General features: G+C 39.9%; 1 protein-coding gene across 1 annotated transcript in view; it reads left to right on the top strand.

Annotated features, from left to right (window-relative positions):
* Positions 1-14,579, top strand: part of HAPLN1 (hyaluronan and proteoglycan link protein 1) — a 56,205-nt gene that overhangs the window by 18,280 nt on the left and 23,346 nt on the right. Inside the window, exon 2 of the mRNA XM_039386518.1 lies at positions 10,161-10,286. Within this exon, the coding sequence (XP_039242452.1) occupies positions 10,187-10,286 (100 nt within the window). The 5' untranslated portion in view covers positions 10,161-10,186. The remainder of the gene's footprint in view (positions 1-10,160; positions 10,287-14,579) is intronic.

The raw sequence follows: 14,579 nt of genomic DNA on the forward strand, positions 1-14,579 counted from the left end.
GTGACATTTTTCTACAGCTTAAAATCATGTAATTTCCAGTCTGAACTTATTTACAGCCCCACTAGTTCTGTTCCCAAATCTTAGCTGAAATGTTCTTTTCCTCCTCTGACATTTACTCTGATGTATTTATAGAGAGCAACTATATCCCTCCTCAGCTGTATTTTGCCAGACTAACCGAGACAAGCTCTTTTGGTCTGTTTTTGTAAAATGGGTTTTCATTTTGTCTGATTGCCCCAACAAACCCTTGCCTGGATGTGTCATATTCTGAGCTACTCCCTTCTGATCCCAGGGGACCAGGGATGTGGGCAGAATGCCTGAAGATGTTGCCAGTGACATGGAGTGGGAAAAGAGATTGTCAAGGTGATGGAGATATACAGTAGTCAGCCCAGCTCTTCATTGCACGCTGGCAGCCCTGTTGCCAAAATTTCCATTTTCTGTTGCAGTCTTTCTGGAGACCATCAACCCAACCATCCACTTATTTTATGATTCCCTTCCTTGAACTCATCTGGTGATACTCTGAGGTATAAATTTTGAGGTTTAGCACAACTGTGCCATCCACATTTTTTAAAAATCTTTGTCTCCTTTTATAATAGTCTCTTCCTTCTCTATCCTAAATAATAATTTCCCATTTTGCCTCTTCCTCTTGAATCCAATAAATGTCTTTTTCTGGTTCTGTTGCTGTTAAATTCCTTAGTTCAAAGTGCAGCACTGCAATCACTGTAAGTCAATATCTGCAACTGGTAGATGTGCAGTCTGGACCTTTGAATGTAGAGTAATTTTTGGCACCTTTTTATATCTGACTGACCAAGGGTGTCATGCAAGTTTCTGTTATCATTACTGCAAACCAGAAAACAATATTTGATTTGCTTTTAATAAATGATCGAGTGCATTTTTGAACTCAAAACAAAGTGGTTTTCAGACAATAGTTTGAATTTGTTGTATTCTCACTATTGTTGGTTGTCTTGAAAATCAAAACCAAATCAAACAAAAAGTGTATGCATAAGACTGAAGTGACATTGTTTAGTTTCATTAAGGTTTGAAAGGGTTGCCTTTATTTAGAAAGATTTTTTTTTACAAATACACACAATCTTAAAAAAGTTCACGTGTTCTCAATAGAATTCAACTAATGAGATGTTAACTAAACAATCATATGACTCATCTGTTTTTCCAATGTTCTTAGGCTTAAGATACTGCAATGAAAAGATATTTAAGAAAAATGGGAGGAAACATGTTACAAGTAGATATCTGCATGTTTATCTGTGTGTATAGATGTGGACAGCCATCACAGGGAGCTTCAGAATGTGAAAATGTGTGCTGTTTTTTAGTGATGGCCTTATGAAGAAGTCCCCTTCTGATCTAGACACTTACATGTCTCATTACAGCAATGTGGCAGCTCCTTTCAATTGTAAATATATTCATTTCCACAGTACCCTTTGAGCAACAGAAAATACGGTCATGGTGTCACTGACAGTGAGCTTAGAAATAGAAAACCAACCCTTTCCACCACTTCCACATTCCCTTCAAAGTCCTACACAAGGGGTAGAGGGGGCAGAGTTGAACCCATGTCACACAAAGTCTGAACTCACGGCATGACCTCTAGACCTTCCCCTTCTTTAGAATAACTGATCTCAGTAGCAGGTATGTTTTGCCATTGATTGCAGATAAATTCAGTTAAAGTATTGCTGAAAGAATTGTGCTTTTACAAGTGATCTCCATATGGCTTTGATCTGGCTACACCTGCAGCCAATTCTTTGTGAAGAAATATCCAAAGAAAACTATCATTGCAGTAAGAAGCAGATGTTTGATGAAAACGGTGCTGTTGTAAAATTAAAGTGTTTACCTTCTTAGAGACAATGATTCAATAGGGACTTACACTGGCAACGTGGAACAGCAATTTAAAAATATGCAGAACATTATATCTCTGCTATTATTTCTTGAGGAAACTGAATAGCTTGTTAAAACTCATTCTCAATGAGATTAAAAGTGCAAACAGGGCAATTCTCAGATGACAAAAAAAAAAAGAGGGAGGACAGGACCAGGTTCTCATGGCTGGCTGGGCAAGGAGTCCTGTTTTATGCTTTGCACCAGGATCCATGACAAAAATGTTATACTTCCAGTAATTCCTTACAACAGGCTGGCACCAGCACCCACTCAGGAAGTCTGGCAGTGCATCTGTTCTCTCCCAGAGTGGCATCCTTAAAGGATATGAAAGCACTCTTAATGTTTTTAATTTTAATTTTTATATTGCTGGTACCGTCCTCTTAGCTGGCAAAAGGGAATGAGAACTCCATCAAATTTAATGTGGGACAGTCACAAAGGAGATGTTGCACCTCCCCCTGATAAAACAAATATCATCTGGCCTATTCCATAGCTCATATTGTTATCATTTCATGGACTGTTTCCTAGCATTACCATCCCTATAATTTTAAAAATATTTCCTGAGCGAAATGTCTAAAGACTAAATTTTAAGGGGCAATTAGATCATTTGGTTTGAATGACTTATCAAAAAGCTTGAATAAGTTTAAAAACCAGCTGCCTGCAGTGACATGGAATTCCTACACTGAGTATCAGTAGGTGATTTTCCTAGCTTCTCTTGAATTCATTCTTTTTTGCCATATTTACAGAAAAGAAACTTTTCTTTGTCCTTATAGGAGGGGTTGTGTTTGGGGCTGATTTTGTTTTTCATGTGCAATAACAGATTTTCCACCAAGTTTGTACATGTACTTGATAGAAACTGGAGGAGACTTAGATTGTGTAGACGCATCTCTTAGGTCTGCTTCAAAACATCATCATATTTTAAGTGGCTGAGAGCATGGAAGGTCTCTCGGGGGAGACACGGCTTGAGCTGCAGGAAGGATGAGCAACCATTCACCACAGAGAATTATGAAGTAAGTTTACTAGTTTAAAAACCTGTTTCTTGTCATCCTGGGCCCTGCATCTGATAGAGTTTAGAGGCAACAAATGTAGTACTGTTTTGGTGCTTAGTAACGCGAATGTCCTAGAGCCTCTCTGCCCAAATGTCCCAGCCTGATTTAATTAAATGTGAAAATGATCCTAATTAAATAAATGTCAAAAAGCCAACTCACTTGGGTTGGCTTTGGGTAAATTCTTTGCTTTTTCTCTTGTCATGGTTTGAGATAGCCCCAACATCCAATTCCCTAGCTCCATCCCCCCCTCCCACATCTCAACCTAATGTGAGATGGGTTTTTCCAGACAAAACACACCAGACTCAAAGTGGGGGAAAGGGAATATATTACAATGACTGTACAAATAAAGACCATATCACATTATACACACGATCACAACTATCTCTACCATGACATATGTATTTACAATGGATCAGATCTCTTCTCCCCTCCAAATAAAAGTCCAGGAGGGAAAGAAGGACAGATCCCTTCCAGTCCTTAAGCAGCAGCGTCTTCTAAGGCAGCGATCTGTCTGTCTTCTCCACATGCAGCAGCTGATAGTTGGCTTTCTGCCAGCACTCACGAGGGAGGTATCCAAGCTCCCTCGGCCCCCTTGACGCAGGCAAAGGGGTCTTCCGTGGGCTTTGTAACCCCAGACAAGGTCGTATCACCACGTCATATCACGAAGACACAGGGGGGTCTTCGTGACGGTCTGGTATCTCTTGCAGGGCCTCTGTGCCCTGTCTCTCAGGCTGCCACCGTGGCAGCAGTGCGAGGGGGGAGCCAAGGTCAACTCCCCCCGCATTCCATCTGGCCGTCCCGGTCCAGCTCCAGGACGTCTTTTGAGCTTCTTAGCTCCTCTCTCTCTCTGGTGCTGCATGTCTAAAACTCTTCTCCTTAATAGGAGTCCATCTCCCTCTTTTCTCAGAGGGATCTCAAAGGAGTTTTGGGGGGCTGGTACAGTCTTACCCCCAGAACTCTGTCTCTCAGCTACTGGCTCTCTCTCTTTTCCTCGGCTCTCCTTCCAGGAGTCTCCTCTGCAGTGCTGCATGTTGCTTCTGCTGCTCCTCCAGTTCAGGTCCTTATCTCTGGCTCTCTGCCACCGTTTCTCTGGTCAGTGTCGGCTGCTGCTCTGCACCCATGGAGAAAACATCTCCTGGCATAACTACAGGCACCTAGTCCAGCTTTATGCTGTTCCAGGTCCCTGCAGCCCCCAGCCAGGGGCTGGGAGGCCCCAGAGGGCCCAAGGGGCTCAGAGCCCCTTCCTCGTGGCTCACAACATGGCCACCTCTCCAACAACAACAAGCAAACTACAACTCATCTCTTCCGGTGAGCTTGTGGGATGTTGACATTTTTGCAGGAGCGCCCATTGGGCAGAACTTCAAAACTTCCAGGGGTTTCCACCCCTTGGGGTCTACCACTTTTCTTAGCCTCTGGGGGAAAACAAGGTCCAAACCACGACACTCTGTACACAAAAACCTCAAAAATTCCGTCTGACTGATATAAAATGGTGCTTAGATTGGACTAAACATTCAGTTAAGAGCATGAAATCTAGCACTACAAGTTTAGATACAGAAGGTAGTTCAAATTCCCAAAAACAGGAAAAAGAAGAAGAAGATACAGTAAACAAGTTAAAAAAACAGATTTTAAGAACCTACCTAATTATATAAACTATATGAGATTTATTTTTTCAATTATCTAAAGAAGACAGGCATCCAGCTTTCATTTACCTTTGGTAGAGTAACAGAACACTAGAAATTTAAAATGTTTGTGTCCCTGTAGTAATCCAAGGATCACAAAAATAATGGGTAGAACTGGAAGCATCAATAAGGGTGAAAGTTAGAGAAGCAGAAAAAAACCCTGGCAGAACTTTCCCAAAGTGGGTGGCCTTGCAGAAATTATGCAGGGCATTGGGAAATATAACTCTCACCAAGAAAGTATCTTGAAGAAGAGGTTTAGGTGATAGTAATGGACCCAGAAAGCAGCAAGGGCCTGATGAAAAGCCAGTTTTGTAAATATGACCGAAAGGCAAGAAAAACGGAAGAGGGAGATCAAGTTATATAGTTCATTATTTAAAAAAAAACAAAAACCAAAACCAAAAAATCAAAATCAAAACCAAACAAGTAAATAAACAAAACTCTAACAAAACTAAGAAAGAAAACTACTCCAAGAACTGAGTAGTCAGTACTCCATCAGGGAGTCCTTACAGCACATTTTCTGTACTCCTGTTTGTATCCAACCTAGAGTACCAAATTTTCTAGCCTTTAGTCCTAAAGCCAGACCACATGACCTTGGCTATACCCTATGAATAAAGTCAAAAGTACTGTTACCCTCCTGCATCTGGAATAAATTTCATATCTAATGCAAGGCAGACACTTCAAAAACCATAAAGACATTTTCTTTCTCTCTACAAGCAATTTATCAACATTCTTCCCAGGGAATTAATAGTCTGCAGGGGGTTTCAAATGCCTTTGAATGGTCATGCTTCTTTTGCACTGAGCTGTTCTGCCCTGGGTTAGAGAACTACTCTGACAACCTGCTCTCCAGACAGCAGCTGTCTGGACTTTGGATGGCCCCAAGTCTCACACAGCCTCACAAATTTCCAAATTACCTTAATTAATGAAGTGTCATGGGACGAGCCCTTGGAAAGCCAGCTATAAGTCATTCTAATAGAGAATGTAAACATCATCATTCTCATGCTACCAGTTGTTCTTTCTTCTTGCCGTAGCATCAGCAAAATTTCCTATGTGGGAACCCTTCAGCTTACAGACCAGCCTGCTGGATCTGTCTTGCCTTTATTCCATCAGGCTGGGGGACTTTCACCAAGAAAAACTTGTTTTCCTAGCAAAATGAGTGAAAAACAGAATCCAGAGTAGATGGTGTAAGGGCAATCGTGACAAGAAGTGTATTTTCTTTTGATTTTGTGAACTGAGGTCTCAAGTCTGTAGCTGGAACTGAGTATCTTACTTTTGTCTTTGGAGAATGGAAGATCTTTGAAGGAGATAGGAGTAGTTACTCAAAGACAAAAATTATTAGACAAAAGGTATCCTGGGTCAGTTAAACACACACCTACCTTCCACCGACCACATTGGTTAGATATAAACTGACCTTAATAATAGTTTGGACTCCTAGTGAAAAGTAAATGTTTCACTTACAGACACAATAACTTAAGTGTCCACAATCTGTAGCCAAATTCCATTCTTATGGTTTGACTCACCTGCCTCAAAACCCAGGTGTTTATCCTTGTCTCTGAAGTATGATCTTTAAGAGATTTGGGACAGACCAGAATTCTGTTTGATCAGCTAGATTGAAGTATTTTTCTCCAACTTCCCGGTTTTAGGAAAGGCTTTTGAAGAGAGTGAGTACTGCCTAGACTGGTCCTCCTACTATTGTGTTATCTACCATCAGTGCCTAAAGGCAAGAGACCCTTCATTACTGCAGCTGGCTCCATCTCCCTGAAAATACACATATTTTATTTCATTAACATTAATTTCTCTCTGCTTAATGCCAGTTCTCAGGTGGATCAGAGCTCCAAAGAGAGTGTACCTGTAAAGGCTTATATTATACAGTGGGTTTGTGCATGGATGTGAATAACCCAAAGATTTGGGGGCTGTTTCAATTGTCAAAAGTGATTTTACTGATTCTGTTGCTTGGTTTAGATATCATTGCTCCCTGCCTTTACTGGCTTTATGAGTTAGATAAAATCCATTCTATGACAGTGTCAGCAGCTGGAACATAGGAGGTGATGGTTGTACCACCATATCCTCTTGTGCCATTGTGAGTTCAGGCAGTGAAAAGTGAAAAGTCCTTTCTTCTCAGGGGAACAAGCATCACATATATTAATATATTAGTATGTGATATAAGACAAAATTAACTCCTGTGAACAAAGGCATTCCACAACAAAGGCTATTAACTACTACCAGAGAGAGAATATTGAGTTAGGTGGAGATTGTCTTCACACAGTGCATTCTCTCGTATTCTGTAGCCAGAGAGTAGTTGCAGGAGTAAATAAGAAATATTTTATTAAGGATAGACATTGGTATGTAATGCTATTTTTCAGTATTCTGCCTTTCAGAGAAATGCCGGTCCCTTATGCAGTTGAATTACCTCATGGCATTCTGTTAATTTTTGGAACATTATATTAAATAATATTTAACATAAACACAAACATTGGTGTTTTACAACCTTTTAGTTTTGCCAGTAGTAGATGAATTATGACTGGGTAAGTGTGACAAAATGGTAGTTAGTGTCAAAATTTCAAATTGTGTGCAAGAATGGAGAGTTCTTGAGAATTTAAACACTGAAGGTACAGTGACCTTGAACACTTCCCTGAGCCTTGAAGTCTCCCTTTAAAAACCACTTCTCAGCTTCTATGTGTCCCTGTCCAGAGAGACAGGAGATTCATAAACTGCAGTAATTGAAACTAGTGTGAATTTCTTGAGTATGACTAATCATTACCATTTCTTATGAAAAAAAAAAAAAAATCATTCTTCCAGCCAAGATTTTGTTAATTTTAATATGGAAACATCCACACCTATCATGTCTCCCCTGAGGTCTTCCCAGACTGCTGCAGAAATGGAGCTTTGGCTAGAACTGAGGATGTGAATTCCTCTGGCTAATTGCTTTTTGGATAATCCACAAAACACCAGAGGTCATATTCTTGGCCTGGTAAAGTGTCTCTGGCTTGATGCCATGGCTCCCATTGTGGGGAATCCCAGGAGAAGAGTGGTACAAGGTTGTAACTCACATCAGATACGCATATTTTCTCAGCTGCTGTTGCACTTGGCATAATCTGTGCCTATTAACAAATCTAAAGCACCACCATCTTGGGTATATTGCTCCAGAAAAACCACAGAATCAAATGTGTCAGTCTGTAACCATAAAGTTGATTTTGTCCATGTCTGTGGCATGAATGGTATAAAACTGTCCAGCTGCATCTAGGATATTTGAGGAAAAGGAAAAACAGATCTTCAAGTCATCACTGACCTATCTCTCATCCTGCCTGTGTGATGCTGTCACATAAACTCTGTAGAGTAACAGGGTATTTCCTTGAAGGCAGATATCACTGAAAGGTATATCCTGTTGCCCTCAGTGCATCACACTCAACCTGAAACTATTTGTTCTGACAATCACCCCCTGATGGTGCTACATGGAGGAATTTCCCCCATGAGGGAGACTTTGACAAGGAAGGGAGGCATATGTGGATTTCTCCATCCATGTAACCAGAAGGCAAATCTTACTCCTCAACAGAACTTCACTCCCTGTGCATTTAGAGCTTGGTGGAGATGGGGATGCCGTTCCCAAGAAAGGTCATATAATGTGGTTATGTGACTATTTCTTTTCACTACTGCCACAGAAAAGAGCAGGTTTATGGTGAGAGGTAGAAGCCAAGTGTTAATGAACAGTTAAAGCTCTCCCAGAGCAGTTTTGCAGAGCCCCTGTGGGCTTTGCTCCTACTCACTGGGCCCAGGAGAGAAAGAATTAGATAGGTAAATTAGATAGATATTAGTCAACAGCCAAAAAACATAGACCCCAAACCCAAAGCATTTTTGACTCTTGGAGGAAATGCACGTGTGGCTGGTATGGGGTTTGTGAGTGACAGAGCAGTGTGTCTTTACCCCAGCATGTCCTGCCCTCCCAAGCAGCCAGGCCAGCAGTCCCTAGTGCAGGAGGAACACCCAACTGCCTTTGTGTGACCCTTCAGACAGCCCAGGCTCGTTCTGGTGTGCTCTAGAGGGAGCCACATATGTCCTTGCTCTCCAGAATGGAGGTCACCAGCCTCTCAAGCTTTCCAGGAAAGAGGGAGTGGCCTTAAGTTACTGAGCGTGGACTACCTGGAAAACAGTGTGCAGGCAGCACTTGTGCTGCCTCTAGACACTCCACAGAAAGGATTAAGGGATGCTGAATTGGCTTTGATCTCCCTCCCAAACTGGTTTTGAAGAAATGGAAGGGCAGGCAAGTAATAGGCATGTTCTGATATGAAAAAAATGGCAATGACATTTCTGCATTTCAGTCTGTAGTAGGGGTTGGTTCATATTACAGTATTTGGATCTAGACTTGAAACAATTCACTGCTTGTGTCTGTCTGGGGACAGGGACTGTTTGTGAAGCTCACACCTTGAACCCGGTTTTGGCTGAGTACCCTGCGCATTTTATGTGTTTCTAAATCTGATAGAGAAAATGGGGGGGGGAATTATCTCTGCATTAGAAAGTATATTAATAATGCTGCCATTATCTGATGATTGGGGGAAAAAAAACCCTAGTCTCTTGAAAGGCAAAGTTGGGAAATAGCTCTCTTTTATTTCAAGAAATAAGAGTAATGAAACGTATAGCTATAAAACACACAGCAGTCCAAACCCTCTACATAAAACCAACCTCTTGTATTTTATGCCTCCTTTTCTATATCAGGTCTTCATTTGCCTAATTACTTCTCAGAGGCTGGCAGAGATTTTCCCTGCAGCGCTGAGCTCTGCTGACTGCAGAGACCCTACCTGGCACGCTAAGTTAGTGCGTCAGCATTCTAGGTAGAAATGAATGAGAAATCAATCAGGGCAACTGCAGTGGCAGCATATACAACACTAACCTAACCCAACTTTGTGCATGGTTTCAAACATTTCATTGTGTAATTTAGGCATCTTTTAAGATGGTAAATGGATCTGAAATAAAATGGATCTTTCTAGTCAGCCTAATAAATGTTTTGTCATTTTACTACTTAGTTCAAGCAACCTTGCCACCCTGACAGTTAAGTTAAATTGCAGCCTTGATTGAAATGCCAAATCCTACAAGAAGGTTGTTTTAATCTTGAAAGTCTATCACCAGCAAATTGCATCATGCAGTGGATATAGATACAGTGATACAGCTTTGATTGTTTTAATTGTATGTTCAGACCAGGTCTAGAGTAGGTCTGGAAAAGCAAAAGTACACCAGAATCTGTTTTGAAACACAGATACTGCTCAGGTATGGTCTTGCAAGGCGTTTGGTTTAGGAATATTTGTCTGTGCACTCTCATTTTTTTGTGCTGTATTTCTGCACAGGCAGAGTTAAATATGGATTGCCAGTTTCATTTGATTAAAATCCACAATAAAAAGTCTAACCTTCACACCCAAAAAATTAGCAGATGTTCTAACATTCTTAGCTGAGTGGGTTAAATACGTTACAAACCCTCATAAGATCACTGCTCTAAGAAATTGTGCAGTGCAACACTGCAAAGGTTTCCAAAAATTCACAAGCCTCCCCTTATGTGATGCCCTTACAGTGAAGAAGATTCTTTTGGCTTTAAAGATGAAGAATCTACTTTTTCTGGTGCTGATTTCTGTCTGCTGGGCTGAACCTCATCCTGACAAGTCCAGTCTGGAGCATGAACGAGTTGTTCACATTCAAGGTAAGGAAACACATGAGAAAATACCAGTATCTTCATGTTGTTGAGGGAGACAGAATAATATGCTTAATGATTCATTATTTATTATTTTTTTATGCTGCCACACTGTTTTTTAAGTATTATTATTGCTGATGACCAAGCCTTTTCTTTTCTGGTACTATTGCATTATTTTTGCTCCTAAGGAAAGTAAAAAAAATGAAAATTGCACTGTTTAATAGCACTTAGTCAAAACCTTGCAAATATTAGTGAGTAAAGTACAGCATGATTTAAGACAAATGCAAAAAACATGTATCCTAAAGTAACAAGGAACTGCAGTGGGTTGAAATACTTAAGTTTATTGTGAAGTAGGTTTGATTTTAAGGCATCTACCATACATAGTTCTTCACAGTACAGAAATTTATTGCTGTGTATTATTTAAAAAGGCTCAGCACATTTGAGATCATATTTTCACAATTTAAACCAGAAAAAAAAAAGTAACTTACCCCAATAGAAATGTGCCTTTCCTCATACCTTTAATTCACACTAAATATTATCCTGGCCTCCTGCACAATCCTGTTAGGTTCATGTTTGAATCCCAGAGCTTATAGCTGTGGCAGGATTTGAGTCTGCAGCAAAATGCAGCTGTTTTTTAAAGTCCCAGCTTCAGTCACTGAGGGTCATCCTCTATAAGAAAAAATAAGGGGTTTATGCTGTTAGGACAGGCAGAATGAATAGGATTTTCCTGCTTTCACTCCTGTGTTTCTCAGGGCTGGTTTAAATAAATTCTGCAAAATTAAGAAGCACAGAATTATTGTTCCCCCCACTCCCTCTCTCTTCAAAATTTGATTCTTTCTCTCAACAGCTGGCAAATTTTGTTATTTGAGTGTTTGTGGAAATATGAATTACCAAGGTCAAGCAGGTTACTGGGGAAGGCTGAGCATTTAAAAGTTCACAGGAGAGTCATAGAAGTTAAAGCTACCCTGCACTTATTAAAATAAGCGCTGGCATTGTCAAGGTCAAACAAGGAATAAAAAGGAGCTGCCTTCCCTCTGAGTAAACTCTCAGGATGAAGGTCAAATGAATGTGTTAGATCAAAATGAAGACATACAACTGTTGTGAGATGATGAACATTTGACCCCCAGGGCAAATTTCAAATTAGACATCAATCTCTAATAAACATACATTTTGCCTTTCCTTTGTATAATGCAGCTTCTCTTCTCTGAACTTTATCTCTTTTGGAGGGTTAACTTAGTGGACTAGTCAGCAGTTCAGTGTAATTCACAAGTCATACATTCACTTATCAGTAACTCTTCAGCATGTGTACAATGCAAGTGCCAAATAGTTCAAAACTGACAGAAGTTTCAAGATGGACCTTTCTCCCGGTCTGTGGAAACTCACCTGTACCTCAGGAGTTTCTTCTTACAAGGAAAGCTGGATAAAGCCTTAAATTTGGGCTCTACCATAAGCTTTGTACATCATCGAGTTCAGGCTCTGAAATACACAGACCACAAATCAGAGAGAATAAAGCTGCCTGGGACTTGCCATTTTCACATGTAATTTTTGTTATTCCTCTCTGCATTGTGGAATTCCATCAGGGCTGGGATTCCTCCCTCCCCAATGCTGCATAAACACAATATTCTACACCTGGAAATGGGCTGGAGTTCAGGGAACACTGTGGAACATATGTGTTGTAGCTTCATACAGAAGGTATTTTTTATCACATTAACAAGTCTGGCATCCCTCTCCTCATCTGAAATCCAAGAGATGTGTAGCTAGTCTCCTCCTGGATTGCATGCCTGGGAATACCTTGGAATTACAAAAGATGTGGGTGAATGTTCTGTAGTTAATTCCTACATAGAAATCAAAGAGATTTCTGGAGGCAGTGAAGGAAACTCTCTTATATTCCCCATTCTTTACCTCATGTAATCTCCTGCAGGCTAAGTTTAATTTCATAAAAAAGGTTGATTCAGATCTCCTGACTGCACCCAGCTTTTCTGGTATGAAAAATACTCTCCTAATTCTCCACGTTTATTGTATAGCCTTATGCTTCCCTACTGTTGTTCTTTAGCTTCAAATAACGCTTTGTCTTCTTTGATGTTCACTTTAAAATATTAATAACATCATATCCTCACAGCTATCATTTGAGTATACTTTTTCAAATTCTTCTCTAAATGTATAACCTCCAGATTACAATTATAATTTGATAAGGTAACCTGAAAATGTTAGCAGTTCATCTCTGCACTGGTTCATATTCCTTGGGTGCACCCAGCCAGGATTTTATTCCAAATAAAATCTTTGGCTACCTTTAGTATTTTTGTTTTTCGGATAACAATGCATTGTTCTTCAGACCTTGGATCAAATTTGCATTCTTCCCACCTGCACTGCAATGCTGGTTAGTAATCTCTTGTGATAGACAGTATTTAGCAGTCAATGTCCCTCACTGTCACTTGCAACTAACAAGTAGAAGCTTTATATCAACAAGTCTTCATACTGGGGCTTAAAAATCTAGACTATACATTTCGTGTTAAATGTTATCATACTTTTTTCACCCTTCTTTCTTCGGACTTTCTAAATATCCACTCCCTTCCCTTCAGTGTTGTTTAATATGCTATGTGAAAATTTAATTAATTCAATAGTCACAATTATTTTTAAGGTAAAATTAGTGGAAATATTAAAGACTCAGATATTATACAGGAGACAGTCCACTGGCCTTTTTCATGTATTGTCCATTATCACCCTGAGCTGCAGGCAATTGATATATCACATTTCCCTGGACTTATACATTTATTTTTAGTATATAACTGATATCAAACTAGTCTGACACCCCTTGGTAAGTATCTACTGCATTTTATCCCTCTTTCTAGTACTTTGTATCTGTTCTTCAACAATTTCCCTTCAAAGATTGTTCTAAGGCCCTGTATGCTGTTAAGGTCGGACTAATCAAATTGTTAATAGTTGAATTACTTTTCTTACATGTATTTGTTATTTTACTACCATGTAGAAGTGTCTCAAAGTGACAGATGAGGTCATACCTCTACCACCAGGTCTACTTACCCCAATTTGCTGTCTCTCCATTACTGTTAAAAACTCCTCCCATCTCTCTCAAACTTAGCATTTGTGAGTCAGAATGAACTATTTCATAGACTGTATTGTTTTACCTCCCAACTTTTCACAACATTCCTTTCAGTTCATTTCCTCTGGCCCAATTGCTTTGTTTCTATCTTCTTCTTTGGTTTTATTCCAATACTGAGGACAAAGTTTATAAAAATATCTTAAGGTGCATTTTACCTCACCTGTGACTTTATTTTCCTTGCTGAAGCCAGTGGTGGATTTCACGGTTTTGGTCAGGCTGCTCTGTTACCCCAGGCTGCCTGACCATATCCCCTTCCTCTGGTAGTTTGTCTGCATAAAAAAATCATTCTAGTTTCACTTTTTTTAGATAAAAAAGTGAGAGTACTGAATTTAAAGAAGATGTGTTGTTCCCCTCACCCCAGAAAAACTCTGTGTGCCTTAGGGGGATACCAGTTCCACTCTTTATAAAAAGTCATAATTATAAATGAAGAAATCGTTCGGTGAATGAAAAAATGGGATTAAAGTATCCCCTAGCTACTTAAATGCCCACAACAAGAAAACACTGCTCTAAGCATATCAGTGCGATTAGAGACTCATATTTTCTTTTGAAGACAAGATTTTTGAAGGACTCTGTGACCCTTGAGAGAGGACAACTCTTCCCAGTGCTTACTTTGTGTATCTCCCTAAACTATTCACGGTGCCACTTGCTGACCAATTACCCAAAGAGGCAGAATACCCTTCACAGATAAGAGCATTCCTTCTGTGTGTAGCTGCTCTGCAACATAAGCAAAGTTGACCAAGACATTGCACTAATTGCTAAGTTAATTACCTGAGGCGAGCCAGAGCCTAGAAATTACTCCAGTTTTTTCAGGTTTTAGAAATACAACAAGAAAGGGCGGCGATGAGAACACAAAGTTTGGTTTGAGAAGGATCAACATTTAAAATTTTAGCTTTTCTCTGGATATGAGACATTTGTATTATGCAGCATTTCTTTACCTTTGAGACACAAGAATGCATCCCTTTGCCTATCAAGACCTCTGCACACACCAAAAAAATGTGCCCACGTGGAATGGATGGAAAACTTTCTAATACCACCCTATTGAAACAAACAATCCCAAAACACACACACACACACAAACAAAAAGGTAAATCAATTAATCAATAAAAAAGGAAAAACAATTGATTAACTTGTTCTGCATTATAATGAGCCCACTTCCCTTTTTACAAAACAGGCCAGCACCAGCA

The sequence above is a fragment of the Pipra filicauda genome, unplaced genomic scaffold (assembly GCF_003945595.2).
Source record: "Pipra filicauda isolate LSUMZ 115617 unplaced genomic scaffold, ASM394559v2 scaffold489_size442543_pilon, whole genome shotgun sequence".
Lineage (NCBI taxonomy): Eukaryota > Metazoa > Chordata > Aves > Passeriformes > Pipridae > Pipra > Pipra filicauda.